The sequence below is a fragment of the Schistocerca serialis genome, chromosome 9 (genome assembly GCF_023864345.2).
Source record: "Schistocerca serialis cubense isolate TAMUIC-IGC-003099 chromosome 9, iqSchSeri2.2, whole genome shotgun sequence".
NCBI lineage: Eukaryota > Metazoa > Arthropoda > Insecta > Orthoptera > Acrididae > Schistocerca > Schistocerca serialis.
This window is the reverse complement of record NC_064646.1, coordinates 425,596,939-425,612,853: the sequence shown is the minus strand read 5'-3', so window position 1 is coordinate 425,612,853 and position 15,915 is coordinate 425,596,939. Positions and strand designations below refer to the sequence as shown.

At 37.1% G+C, this 15,915-nt stretch overlaps 1 protein-coding gene across 2 annotated transcripts in view; it reads left to right on the top strand.

The window, feature by feature from the left end:
• Positions 1-15,690, top strand: part of LOC126419914 (uncharacterized) — a 257,958-nt gene extending 242,268 nt beyond the window's left edge. Inside the window, exons 24-28 of one of the 2 annotated variants that reach the window (XM_050087193.1) lie at positions 217-378; positions 6,299-6,395; positions 6,465-6,575; positions 6,828-6,907; positions 11,176-15,685. In XM_050087193.1, the coding sequence (XP_049943150.1) occupies positions 217-378; positions 6,299-6,395; positions 6,465-6,575; positions 6,828-6,895 (438 nt within the window). In that variant the 3' untranslated portion in view covers positions 6,896-6,907; positions 11,176-15,685. Of the gene's footprint in view, positions 1-216; positions 379-6,298; positions 6,396-6,464; positions 6,576-6,827 lie in introns of both variants that reach the window. The other variant, XM_050087192.1, reaches the window with a different exon arrangement.
• The last annotated feature ends 225 nt before the right edge of the window (positions 15,691-15,915 follow it).

Here is a 15,915-nt window from a genome sequence, read left to right as displayed (position 1 = left end):
GGGTAGCAGTTATCATTTTTGTAATATTGTTATGTTCCATCCTCATCTCCCATTGTTTAAAATTGATAAAGATTTTGTGATGGTGCATCCTATGATAACTTTTCAGCTGTCATATACATAAAGCAAAATAAGTTCCCATAGATGCCCATCAGATTAGACATGTTCTCAGATAGTATTGAATTTGAAAGGTATGAGCCTATGATATAAATGTTTCAGATATTACGTGTAGATATACTGGAAGATGCCGGAGAAAGCATGAGCCCAGAGATTGATATAGGCCAAGTAGAAGGAGCCTTTGTGATGGGTCTTGGCTATTGGTTAAAGGAATTCATGGTTTATGATGATGAAACTGGAAAGGCATTGACAAACAGAACCTGGGTAAGTTTAAATTCACAATGTACAATGCTGTTATCATAAAACTGATATACATTTACAGAACTGTTATGAAAGCAAAGCAGTGTTGTAATGAGAAATTAAATTTCTTTTTCTTTCTTTCCTTCTATCATAATGCAAAAAACAATATTAATCTCTATTCAATAGCTATCAAATATTGTCCATATTGTATCAACTGTTTTCTGTATCTGCAGAAAATACTTTGAAATACTGTCTTTTATAACTCATCTACATTTGCAACAAGCATGTGGAACATATATTTGGTTCAAATATAAAAATAGATTGCAGTAGTGACTTACACTAACTAAACCTACTTACAAAGTGACTCAGAGCCGTATCTTCGTAAACACTTTTTACCATTGTTCACAAACTCTGCTAAAACTCTACAATAGCATGCTGGTGGAATGAATATAGTGAGAATTTTAGGTTCATTAGAGCCCCATGTAACTACTGATATGAAACTGTTCTAGTCTTTTGTGAAATATGTAATGTGGTATGAAGTAAATCTGGATGCTTTACCAGGTATACAAGAAATCTACATTTGACTCAATAGTTGTCACACCAATGCAGCTATAAAGATGTGACACTGTGACACCTTGTTGTACCATCAACAAATGTCAGACATGCATGAGTGATAAACTGGAAAAGTGTGTGCATAGTGTTGTGTTCAAAATGTTAAAATTTATCCGAAACAAAGAGCATTTGGTGGCAGCATTAATTTTTTTGTTTTCATTTGAAGAAAACCGCTGCTGTAGCATACCAGCTACTTCAAGAAGCTTATGGTGAATATGTTCAATCATGGGATACATGTGAATGATGGTTTTAGCATTTCAAAATATTGACTTTGATGTTGCAGACACGAAATGTGGAAAACCACCAAAAAAAATATGAAGATGTGGAATTGGAAGCATTGTTGAATAAAGATGATACACAAACACAAAAACAAGTCACCAAGCAATTGGACATCAGTCAACAAGCTGTTTCCAATTGGCTATGAGAGATGGGAAAGATTCAGAATACTGATAGATGAGTTGAATGACGGGTAAATCGAAAAGTGCAAAAATGCGTATGAGATTTTGCTTGCTCGGTACAAAAGGAAGTCATTTTTGCATCATATAGTTACAAGGGATGAAAAGTGGATTTATTTTGAGAATCCCAAGCACAAAAAATCATGTATGGACAAGGCACACCATCCACATTGACGGTGAGACCAAATTGCTTTGGCAGAAAGACAATGCTCTGTGTTTGGTAGGACTAGAGTGGTGTGTTCTATTATGAGCTGTTAAAATCTGGGGAAATGGTTAATACTAAATATTACCAACAACAATTGCGCAATTTCAACCATTTGCTGCTTGCAAAAAGGCCACAATACTGAAAGAGGCAACAAAAATTCAGTTTTCTTCACAACCATGCTCTTTCACATATGGCAAAACCAATTCATGACACATTGGGAGCACTTGGCTGGGAAGTTCTAACCCACACAACTTGATCACTAGACTTGTCTCCTTCCTATTACCATTTGTTTGCGTCAATGGGTTACACACTTGCTGAAAAGCACTTTGGTTTGTTTGAAGATGTGGGTAAATGATTCAATGAATGGTTCACAGCAAAAGGGGAAAAATTTTACTGGTGTGGTATTCACAAATTACCCAAAAGGTGGGAAAAGTGTACAACAGATGATAGAGCATACTTTGAATAAAGTGCTATTTATCATTCTTCCAAATGGAACATGTTTTAAGACAAAAAATTTCACATTTCATACTTGTACATCTGGTACTAGAATTTGAAACAACACTCTTGCCTCTGAAGGACAATGTGCTAACATTTGGACTACTCAAGAATGCCTCATTAAACTGACTCATAGGTGCTGTCAGAGTCAAACACAAAGCTTCTGCAGTAGAGGAAATTTGAAAACATGAACAGATCTTGCATCCATTCATTCATCCCATTCATTTCATAAAGGCTAAACCTTGTTGAAGCAATGTTTTGATCTGCCATTTGCTTCTGTTTTGATCTTATTATGCTTTCCATATCCTCAAAATAAATACTTATTGGGCAGCCTCTTTTCTTTTTGCCTCATCCATTGTCTTTGTATTTATTTATTTATTTATTTAATGTTCCGTAGATCTCGTATTGTGAGCATGTCACATGAGATGTGGCACGAGTCAAACATACAAAACAACAAAAACATACAAAAAGATACAAAACAGTCTTCATTAAATATATAAAAAATTACAAAACACATCAGCAAATATATGTACTGGGATACACTGGTCATTATTTGCAGCTTTTTGAAAAGGTTACGGCATGATGTCCTAGGGCGTACTCTGCACATAATTCTAATAGCCCTTTTCTGGGCTCCAAAAATTTTCTTTGCCAAAGCTAAATTTCCCCAGAAGATAATTCCATAACACATAATGGAATGAAAATACCCATAGTATGCGGACTTCATAGTGGTTAAATCTCCAATGGAAGACATCATTCTGATAGCATACATAGCCGAGCTCAATTTTTTTAGGGTCTGTTGTATATGGAAGGACCAGTTCATTTTGCTATCAATATGTACTCCAAGAAATTTAGACACATCCATTCTTTCTACTGGTTGATTTCCACATGTTACATTTATTTCTCTCACTTTTTTTTTGTATGGAACTGGATAAAATTTGTCTTACTTGAGTTTAGAGAGAGACCATTAACTCTGAACCAGGTAATCACTTCAGAGAGTATGTTGTTAACTGACTCCTCAAAATCAACATCTGATTTTCCACTCATGAAGATGGTGGCATCATCAGCAAAAAGAGTAAATTTGCAAGGCAGGCTTGCACACAATGGTAAATCATTTATAAACTTCAAAAACAACAGTGGCCCCAGAATTGAGCCTTGAGGCACACCACAACTAATGGAAGTCCATTCAGACTGAGCGGAAGTATCCCTTGACTCATCTGAGCTGTTTAAAATTACTTTGTGTTTTCTTTCCTGAAGATAAGATTGCAGCCAGTTACCTGCGACACCCCTTATTCCGAGTAGTTTGGCTTTCTGCATGAGAATGTGGTAAACTACACAGTCAAATGCCTTTGATAAGTCACAGAAAACAACAATTCCTATAATTTTTTGATTTAGACATTCAAGTACTTCATTTGTAACTGCATACACTGCATCATCAGGTGAACAGCCCCTTTGAAAGCCAAACTGGCTCTTGTTGGTAAGTCTGTTCATTATGAGGTGTTCAGTAGTTTTATTGTGCATTAATTTTTCTAGAATTTTAGAGAAGGCTGTTAACAGTGAAAGGAGTTCTCTGTAAAGATCTATCCAATAAATTTCATTTTTCTGGTATGTGTGTATTTTATTAGGTTTCTTTCATCATGTGATCCCTGCAGGACTTTTTCCTTTGTTTTTCTTTCCACTCAACTTATTCTGCTCATTTTCTGCCATATAAATGTTGCTTTTGCATGACTTATTTCTCCAGTGTCCAGCTTTTATATCCATAAAGACGTGCACTCCACACAAATAATTTTGTGAAAGCCTTCTGGATTTTCACACAAATATTTTTATTTGTAGGAATATTTTTCATAACCATGTTTTCTTATTTTGGCAATGATCTTCTTCTCCCTACTTCTATTACACATTAATTGCCTTTCATAATTACACTGCTGAGTTAGCTGAATTGTGTTACTAAATTACTTTTTGTGCCAACAATTTTTATCTTCAAGTTGGACTCATTTCACATTTTTCCTAACTGCCATTGTGTGTGTTTCTTGATATTTACATTTGATTTTCTCTTTTTATTCATCAATTCATCACACAGCACCGAAACATGTTGTTTATTTCCTTTCACTGAATGTGGAAGCATTTAACAACATCACCTGCAAGCTTGATTTTAGTAATGAATTTAATTTCTGCTAGCAAATTTGTAAGATTATTTCATTAAATTCAGGATGATAACTATAATAAAAATAGTAAAAGCATATGAATGCACAAATTACAGGTGGCATCAATCTTATCTAATGCCTCCAAGATATTCATGAAGGAATTTTAAAATATGACCAAGAGGAAAACTAATGAATGTGAAGGAACTCAGATATGGATGGGAATAGAATACTCAATTCACAACCCCTATATAGAGTAATAATGGTTTTTCTGTCACAATTATACACAGTACGTCTGGACATGACAAGGACACAGAATGCACTAAACAGTCAGAGACAGTCCACTCAGTCTCTCTCACAGGTCAGTGATGTTGTTTTCCCCATAGAGCTCCCTGCTCCCCCTCCCAAACGCCCCCCAGTAGTGTGGAGGGAGTGTGCGTGATAGAGAGACTGTGCTGATGATATTTCATGTTCCTGCAGATACGCCTGACGAACCATAGCTGGGCTAGGAACCAGGCATAGCTAGACTGTTTTCCATAGCTGTGTTTCTCATCTTGTAGGTTAAACATCTCATTTATTCTGGCAGTACAACCATCATGCAGTGGAAGTAATGTAACTATCACTGTGTGACACTTCTGTAAGTGACATAATCACTGCAGTATGACATCACAGTGGTCGTTGTTTACAGCCTGTGTGTTGGTAATTGTGCTGGTGTATGTAGTAGGTGGACATCTTGAGTTGCATCTGTCAATCAGTGCAGACAGCCTTTCTCATTGCATTTCCATGCAAAGGGGTCCAAACACAGGTGAAACCAGCATAGACATGTACCTGCACACAAAGAATGAGTGTGTGCTCCATGACAGGCTGTGACATCGGTTACACATTATCAACTGCACAAAGTAATGGGTCGGAAAGAATGTCTGAATGCTGTTCAGCAGGTAGAAAAGAATGGTTTGGAGAATTTGATTGAACAAGCATGGCGTGGTAGTGGCATGGGCATTGTTTTGTGAGCACTGTCCAACTACTTGGGTAGCATGGAAATGTCTATCACTGCACTGACACTCCATTTCTCTATTTTTGTTCTGCAGAGAGCGCTAAGTGCATTGCTGCAGAGCCCTGAATATGTCGAGTAGGTATTCCATGTCCAGAAGGGCCATTTCTCAGTCAGTGATGTAGGGCAAAACACTGAAGCTGTACTGCATTATCAGTATGTAGTGATGCTTAAATATGCTTTGTTGGCATCAAGAATGGTGTCTTTGGATGTTGTGGGTCACAACTAAAGAAACTCAGATATGGATGGGCATAGAGTACCAGATACATAAACCATAAGTAAAATAATAATAAACACCAAACAGTCAGAGACAGTCCACCCAGTCACCCTCACTATTCAGTGACATTGTTGTTAGCACAAATGTATAAGAACATATCACTTTGGGTTTAGAGCAGATATAGACACAAGGAAAGAAATTATGACCTTACCTGTGTTGGTGTGATGAAGTTTACAAATGAAGATGACATGTTAGTTTCACAGATTTGGAGAGCACTTTTGCTAAGGCAAACTTGGAACTTTGTTTTGTCACTATATAGCAAATTGGATTAGACTGCAAGGACAGAAGAATATATTTATAAATTATACAAATATAAAGTGTGAAAACTAGTAGTGGGAAGGATATTAAAGACAAGAAGGAGCAAGGCAGGTTATATTTTGTCTCTAGATTGGTTTAATGCATACAATGAAGAAGCCATACAAATCTTTAAAGGTCTTATTTAGAGATACAAACACTCAAGTTTCTGTCTCTTTCTTTCCACTTCACCCACATAACAGCAGCATATATAACACATAATAACTATATTAACATAACAATATTTCCTAAAATACTCAAATAATTATTTTTGTGTTTAATGCAGATAAAATGAATGTTGCAGCTTACAGTTCTGTATGATTCTCAGTTTTTCTTTGAAAGTGTAAAACAGTGCACTTTTTTCATTCATCAGGACATTTTTTCTGGTTTTTAATAATGGTGTAATTTTGTTCTAAGAATTACAAACCTCCTGGGGCCAAAGATATCCCTATTGACTTCAGAATAGAGCTGAGGAAAAATGCTCCTAATCCCGTTGGAGTTCTTCGTTCAAAAGGTTAGTTCATGTCTAAAATGTTACTGTTAATGAAAAACAACATATTACTGACTTACTTATAATTTACAGCAACTGGTGAACCACCCCTCTGCATGAGCATTAGTGCTTTATTTGCAACACGTGAAGCGGTACTGGCAGCTAGACAAGATTCAGGTCACTCTGGCAAGTGGTTTGAGATGAGTAAGTAACTTAAATCATCCTTTGTGATATTCATAAGTCAATTGAGGTGGAATGGTTTGTCATACTCAAGAATAACATGAAATTACATACAAAAATTAGTAATTATTTTGTTTTGTGTGAAACATAATGAAACACAAATCTACAGTATGTGTGCAATTAAATTTTTGTACTATCATGGAATTAAATCTTAGACTATACTTTGGAAAGCTGCTACTACTAAATATTAAAAAAATAATTCATTCTGTTTTTCAGATCCTCCTGCTACCCCAGAAAAAGTTTTCCTTACCAGCCTGACAAGCTACAAGCAGTTTGAACTTTAAAAACTTACAAAAGTTAATGATGCTTCCATTTGCTTATTCAGTCTAATTATTTAACAATAGTCATTAAATGAATATGCTTTTGAAACATGAGATTATGTTTCAGTAACATGCAGTAACAATGGAGAGGGAGTTGAATGGTTGCAGTAAGAACACTCCTCATGATAATATGAGGCACACTGAAAAAGCAAGAGCTACTTGATTTATATATGCTCCTTAGAAAAAGTTTTCACTGGAGATTTGAGTTCCCTACAAACCTACTTCACATTTCCACTCTAAAGACCAGTCACTTATAAACACTGTGGTAACATAGCACTAGCCTCTTAAACCCCACTGCATAGAATATCTCCACCTAGAAGTTGAACCAGTTGACAATGGTGGTATTGAGCTCCTCATCATCTTTAGATCACTGTTTCATGTGCAAGAAATATGACAGTTTCTGAGAGAAAACTTGGAACTGTAGGATGGGTGATTGAAATGTTCTTAATAGAAAAGCTTCCCTAAGCCATTGATTTTAGATGACACATAAGAATTTTTGCAATAACATTAACTGTAACTGAGTGGTTTAGTGCAATAAAGCCCTAGCCCAACTGGAATTGGTGTTAACTGAATGCTGATATTTAGCAGAGATGTAAGCTTTATAAAATATGAGAACAAAGTTTCTTGTGTAGACATTCTTGTATAAAACATTCTCAGATTTCTTGTCATGTAAGTTCTTGGTAAAATGTCAAGCTTTCTATAGTTACCACCTTAGTCTTCATCAGGGGCAATCAGTTGCTTCTGATGAAGAATGATGCTTGTAATCATAGAAAGCTTGAGGTTTTATATGCATAACTGAAATGGCAAAAATGTTTTACAAAATATGATTTTAAGACTCCACAAACATCTTGTCTGCAAAAGTTCAGGAGGTAGTGTGAGCCTTTTCGAAATTATTCATATTTTATTGTTACCTTCATAGCTCTCATGCATAAATGTGTGGTGGGCTGTGGTGGTTGTCCACTACCTCGGCAGTGTTGGATTGTGGCGCTGGTTCATTGTTAGGATGTCGGCAATCAGTAACATATATGAACTACAACAGTCAACTGACACTCTTAGTGGTTAACTGTAGTGGTTACATACCCTTGGGCATGTGCTGATGGCAGTGTAGTGTAGAACTGCTGAAATGGATTGCCCATGGTAGCGTGTATTCTGGCCAGATATTGACTTCAATTGAAGGCAGGGTGTATCTGCATACAATGAAGCCTGTCATGATTCCCAGCAGAAAACAGGCTCTAGCAATGGGATCTGTGCCTGCAAAAAATGGCATTGTGATAGTGTGCCTGCTCAAGTACAGGCAGTTGGACAGGTACTCTGCTCTGGACATGAACTGCAGTCCTCCAAGGCAGTAGACCAGCTATGGATGAATCAAGCCTTATATGGTGGCTACCCGTTGGAAGGTACCAAGTCACTGGTGTGGACTTAGTCACAATACATCAAATCTCCATATTCTATCAGCAAAACTTTCCATCACTTCACTGTGTTTCTTTGTTTTCCAGTTAACTGCTAACAGGAAACCTTTTGCTATTTTGTTTCTTGTAGCGTTCTGAAGGTCCTGTTCTAAAACTTAAAAAAATCTGTGCCTTTTTTTAAACCTTCTGTACATCTCAAAAAAGGCATTTTCTCACCTGTCAACCTCAATGTTGCCATTTGCAACAGCCAACCATCCACCCAACCTACAATCTTTGCTGCTGCTTCCAGGTCGTGCAAGAAATACACCACACCCTTTTTGGCTTGCCAGAAAAGGGAGTAATTAAATTAGTGGGAGCTAATCTGTTAGGGGACTAGTCGGCTTGGTCAATATCTCCCTTTCCTTCTTAACTGATAGTCACCTATGCAACTCTTATTATTTCCTGACAACTGTGCAATCTAGTTAGCCAGCAGCTCAATCACTTCCAGATGGGAAACACCCTGTGTCCCGAACCGTGCCAGTGTAGAACCTTTATTCACAATACATAGCCAATAACAACACAAACCAATAATTTATTCACTCATAACCATAGCATACTGACTCACACCCTAAGCATAATCATTAACCACTTTGATTCAGTACACTGGCTAACACTATGGCCATAATGGTGGCACTTAAAACACTCCACTGGTACAGACTCACAATGTGAGGCACTACGCACTAGTAAGTTGCAACATGAACACCTCACTGGCTGCAAATAGTGCTCCCCGATGCTGCCATGAAATAGTGATACATCAGCTGGTTGTAATGGTTCACAAACATAATCTTCATATTCTGAATCCTGAACTTAGAAACCATCTCCACTGTATATGAAAGTAGGAGAAACAATGCAGTTAATTCACTCACCACATGGACACTGCTAGCTGCAGCAGTGAGGTCATCATGCAAACATCAGCAGTGGTGATGCTCCAAAGTTCTGATTGCAACTATGGTAGGCTGGGATAGTTAGCCACCACCTTGGCAGGAGTAAACGGAGGTGGTGGGCCACTGTCGGGACATAGCCACTGTTATCACATGTAAACAGCATCAATAGCCAACCATTTTAAGTAGTTTCAAGTTACAACACTCTTGGCATTGACCCAAAGTGGTTACGCATCCTGGGCATGTATTGATGGTACTGAGGCCAACAGTTGCTGAGGCAGTGACCAGCTAATGGCCATCTTGGTATCAGTGCAAAGTAGGACCACTGACACAGAATGCCCACAGTGGCATGTACACAAGTCTGGTGCGGTTCTACAACTCGGAACAAAGACAGCATCTAGCAGTGAAGCCCAGCTCTGTGAGTGGCTGCAGTGAAGCCTAGCCCTTTGAGTGGCTGCATGCAGCAACAGCTCTTCTGCATAGGTACAGGCCTTTGATCAGTTGCATCAATCTGGACACCAACTGCTGCCATTTAGGGCAAGAATTCAGCTGCAGCTGAAGCAAGCTCAAGGTGGCCCACCAGTTGGAAGGCACCAAGTCCTCATCAACGGACTTAGCCACGGCAGTCAGCTTGTCAGTGGTGGAGGTGGTAGCTTGCAAAATCAAGTCACTCTGTCACCTGGTGTAGACTTCCCATTGTAGTATGTACTGCCAATTGTGAATATTTTGGCTAGGAATTATGAGTATTTATGCTGGTTCTGTCAATACTGCTTCTGTCTATGTAGATTGAAACGAGGTGGCAGCCAGTAGGCATGACAACTAACCCGCCATTGATCTGGTTGGTTCACCTGCAGTGGTGGCTCACCTGCAAGTGTCCGGCGACCTAGAAACCAACTAGTGGTATTGCTGCATCTAATGCAATGGTGTTTGGGGTCTGTTATGCATCTGGCATGACACCCATGGCCCATTTGCAATAGATGTGTCATTGCTGCTACTGTTCAGCAGTACCAGTGGACAAATGTCATGAAATATGAGGATCGATTGTTTTAAAACCCTGTCTCATGGCTCCAGTACTATTATTTCATTACACAATGAACTCACATGAAATAAAGCCTACTAATAAAATGAAAATGAGAAAACATGTGTCTCCCAAATATAAGTTCCTTGGTCCAAAATGAAATTTTCACTCTGCAGCAGAGTATGTGCTGATATGACACATCCTGGCAGATTAAAACTGTGTGCCAGACTGAGACTCAAACTTGGGACCTCTGCTTTTCATGGCCAAGGAAGTTTTATAAGTTTCTAGGATCACACACACACACACACTTACATATGTGCACAATTACAGAACTTAATTGTTTATATTTATTCCCATCAGGGGTACCAAAATAGTTGAGGGAAGTTATAGTTAGATTCTAACTACTTCCTTTCATACCTTTCTGTGACAAGGCTAGTCAAAGTTTATGTTATTGATGCTTTGCATCACCGCACAGTCACAATGGAATATTTTTTGGTAGAGTTGTGATTGAATGGTAATTACAAATCTCCTTTTGTCTCTTTTTGCTAGTGATTCTACATTTTGTATCCTCCTTTTTAGTGTACCGTAGTACCTTTAATATATGTGGGTGAGTTTGTCTGCACCGCTTTGCCCTTGTGTAGATCTTCATTCTGCCAGTACTTGTTCCATTTGCTTCTGGACATGTTTGTGATTACAGCAATTAGATTCCCAACTGGAATGTATCTCTCCTGCATTCCATTTGTTGCTGTGTTCTGGCTTGTAATGATGCTGTTATATAGCTGTACTGAGCCCAGAGGAAGTCTTACCTTCCAAATAATCTGTCACCCTGATGCTATCAATGATATGTTTTACCTCAACTATTTTATTGTATGGTCACCCAGAATTCTCTTGTTGCAGTGGACCTGCTATGCAATGCCGCCAACTCTCGCCGTATGACTTCATCTGTGTCTGCAGAGTGTCAGAGGCAGGATGAGAACTATGTAGTGTTCAAGCTACGAAATGAAATAACTGCTTTTTAAAAAAATCTGTAATTTCCTGCTCTTATGCAAAAATTACAACACTGGATGAGCACATCTCTCATTAGTCAGAGCAACATCTCCAAACAAAATCACAGAACAGAATAAAGAGAATGACATTTGTCTTCAGCTTCTTTCAACTGTTTCTGGGTGTTATTATTGTACACAGTGCCTCTCCTTTTCTTTCTTTCATGATGCCAAAGCATAAGCGACACCTTCACAGCAGATGCCAAAGCATAAGCGACACCTTCACAGCAGATGGAAATGGCCAAGTGCCATTACACCTTGGTAACATTCCATACTCATGTGTCTCATGTCAACTCTGTACAGTCTTCAAACCAGCGCATGCACAGTGGAAAGTTCTCTGTATGCCAACTACTTACACAAAGCTTTTCATGAGCACCTATCATCTAATCATGAGGAAGAGGTGTAACAATGTGTTACACCACAGTTCCTTGCCATACAGTCAGCCTTCTCATTCCCCATAATTCTGGCATATGCTTTGGACTATAGAAATGAGACTACTGCTCTATTTAACCAGAGTTCTGATATAGTAGGAACTTTTTTGGTATGGCACTTAGCAGCTTCCTTTGTTTCTATCAATTGATGATTGTGTTTGCACTGCAGAGAGGGAGTCCATTATTATTATATGTTCATCTTGGATCATGATACTGTATCTTAATATGCTTCGATGGCTAAAAATTCTACCAGGTAAACCGGCACCTCTTTTGGTAGTTGGAATAGTCTGATCTTTGTTCTTGTAACATACATAGGTGCACAGCCAACAGTGTCAACTTATTTGGACCCCATAGTAGATACATGCGCGCCCACACACACACACACACACACACACACACACACACACACACACACACATCTTAGCACAGCACATGGTCATGGCGAAAGCCTTCTGAACTGTTATGGTTTATCAGAATAGTCTGTATTGATACTTAAGTCCATTATCTTCTTAATGCTTTTGTGCTGTTGCTCATAATAGGGTAGCAGAAATGATTTTTGAATGAGATCCTGAAACTTGCTAGGAGTTGAAAATACCTCATCAATGATGGTGTTTATTTGTGGACAGAACATTGGCTGGTGTATCATATTGTTTTAAGGTTGCAGATTTTATTTATGAGCTTATTCCCAAAGCATTATTAGTGTTTCAAAATAAATTTCCTGCTGCTATAGTTTCTGAGTAGTTGATAAAGGTGCTTCCACTGTTTCGAATAATGTGTTTGTCAGAGTAGATCTTGATTTTTCTGAAGGTTATGATACATGGGAGGTGGCAACTGCATTAGGTACTCAATGTCTCTGTATTTAGACTAGTGAGTTGACTGCCTAGGGGCATTTTGCTGGAAACAGTACTGGGTATTTTCCCCCTTTTCGTAGACTTATTTTTCTTCTATAACTATGTCATTTTACACTCTACTGGCCTTAACGTTATCAAAATTTTAATAAAACAAGTAAAAAACTGCTTCAGGCAAGTGCCAAGATGGTTCCTTTGAAAGAAGGCTGACTTCCTTCCCTAATCTGATGGGACTGATGCCCTCGCTGTTTGGTTCCCTTCCCCCCAAATCAACCACACAACCAACCAAAACTAGTAAAATCTTAAAAATTCTTTGTCCTCATTTAAAAAACTTTGTAACATACTTTTCTCTGTGCAACTTCATGAATTCAGTCCATTGTCCACATATTGTTATTCTTTTCTAGCCAAATCTGTGTTACATGGAAAGAACATATGCGATGGCACAAGAAACTTATTTCTCATATCCTCAGGCCATCAGCAAGTAGTACTGTACAACTGTAGTCTGCTTACTGGGAATTATTATTTTGGACAATGCATACGTCACTGCAGACTAATATTTTTGTTTTGTTTTAGCCTCAGGAATCAAATGTATCACTTTCAGTAGATGGTTTCTTTGCAGGACACACTTTTCCATGGGAAGGAATACACTCTTCTGTTACTGAGAAACATTTTATTCTTGAATTTGTTTCAGTCGTAGACATTCTTTCATACTTTCTTAAATTTTTTTCCACTATCACTATCTCTCTTTATTTCACTCAAACACAAATCCTGATGAATTTGAGTGTTCCTTGTCAACACAAAAAATAGTAATGGAATGAATTTCACCACTACTAGGATCAGTGATTTTTGAAGCTGTTTTTGTTGATTGTCCTTAGAAAAACAGTCTAGATTGCACAAATCACATTTATTGGTGACTACTCTCCATCTGAAGGTGGACCATCTTGAGACTGTACTCAAAAGTTAATGTGTGGAGACAGCTTCACAGAACAGGAATTGCAGAAGCTGTCAGCTATTGAGTAGCTGGTCTGTGGATCCACCTCCACACATCAGCTTTGGGGCATGGTCTGAAGATGGTCTGCCTTTGCACTGCAACTGTTGACCAATAAAAGTGATTTGTGTGATCTAGACTGTTTTTCTACATACAACTGTGAAAATTGGTCACTGTTTTCCCAAAATGTTTCTGAAAGTATGTTTTTGTTTACTTTCTCTTCATGTTGAATGATTACTGAACCAAAATCATGACTTCTGTGATTTTATAAATAATCAATAAATAGTGCTCCATTCATGCAATTTTATTCTGAGATACCAACAGTTAAATAAAAATAAATGGTTCTTAATGTTAGAAAATGCTTCATATTATAAAGGTCTAGTATAATGGAAGGAATGTACACTGAGCAGAATGGTACGCTATTTAACCTATCAAAATCATCATTTCTGAACATTACACAAAAATGTATATCTTCACATTTACAGATGGGTTTTTTGGAACCCTCATATTAAGAACCAGATTTGATCCTAAAGAAAATACAGGAAATTTAGCTGTCTCATTTAGTGTTACCTAGTCAGTGTATGTTATTCATAATTCAAAACTTTTATTTTATTGTTGCTAAATTTTAATTGTTTCATGTCAACCTGCTCATTGTTGTTATGTACTGCAACATATATTTCAATTTAAAATGTTTTTTTTTAAATGGATTAATTTGGGGTAGGTCTATATCCTTTTTCATTAAATTTCAAGTATATAAGCCTATTCTCCTAAAATATTTTTCTGATAGTCTCTTACATTCTACAGTGACATCTGTGATGATTTCCTGTAAATAATTCAGGGATTCCCATAAGGGAACAAGTAAAGAAAAATTAATGTTTTTACTACTGTTAAAAAATAAACTTTATTCTAAAAATAAAAGCTGCAAATTATTAACAAAAATATTAGTCTTACCCCTAGCAAATAAAAAGAAATATATAAAAATATAAGGCTGAAGATGTACTTTAAATGTAGACAATATTGTATTGTATTGTATTGTATTGTATTGTATTGTATTTATTGGTCCAGTAAATCTTACATGTACAGTACAGCACATCAGATATTGGACAGGTCAAAGTATATCTTATAATTAAAACACTTTAGAAACTAGAAAATTATGTTCACAAAATTTTACAGCACTTCATATACTGGGCAAGTCAATGTGTAAGTTATAATTAAACCACATTAGAAACTTGAAGTTTACAACTGAATACATGTATAAGCCAATATTAACGATTAAAGTATTTGCATGATCCTCACTTAAGCTCTAAGGATTTTTGAGGAACTCTTCTACACTATGAACTGACATGTACACTAGAGAATTACATTCACAGAATTTTGCTTCATATACTGGGCAAGTCGCTATACAACTTATACTTGAACCCCATTATAAACTTGAGAATTACATCTGAATGTATTTATAGGCCAATATTAATGGTTACAGTATTTGCATAATCATCACTTAGACTCTCGAGGATTTTGGAGGAACTCTTCCACACTATAAAAGCAATGTGTCAACAGATATTCTTTTAATGCTGCTTTAAAATTTTTTACATCTGTCATTACTTTAATTTCTCTTGGCAATTTATTGTAGATAATTTTTCCATGGTGTAATGTTCCTTTTTGGCACAAACTGGTTTTTGTATGGAGTACATGAAAGTCAGTTTTCTGTCTTGTATTATGATGATGAACATTTTCATTTTTGGGGAGGATACTAGGATTTGTTATTGTATATTTCTTTATAAACATTGCACTTTCAAATAGGAAAATACACGGAAGGGGAAGAATCCCCATCCTTTTAAATAATGGTCTACATGGTTTGTTCCTTTTTATTCCAGCCATGATTCTCACTATTCTTTTTTGCATCCTGAAGAGTTTTAGGCAGGATGGCGAGTTACCCCAAAAAGTGATCCCATATTTTAGGACAGAATGTATATTAGAATAGTAAACTGTCATTAGACAGTCCTTATGACAGCAGTTTTCTAGCACTCTCATTAAATAACACATGGTACTTAGCTTCTTTAATATGTTGTCAATGTGAGTTTCCCATCTAAGATTATCCTGTAGCCAGACCCCCAGAAATTTTGTATTAGGCACACTTGCAATATCCGTGTCTGACATCTGAATTTTTATATCCTCTTCAATGTTTCTCTTGATATTATGAAAATTTAATGCTACTGTTTTGCTTTTATTTATTATTAGTTTGTTTTGGTTGAACCAGTTTACAACATTTGTTAATGCTTCAGACAGTCTTGTCTGTAGTATCTCTGCAGTCTTCCCGCTGACTAATA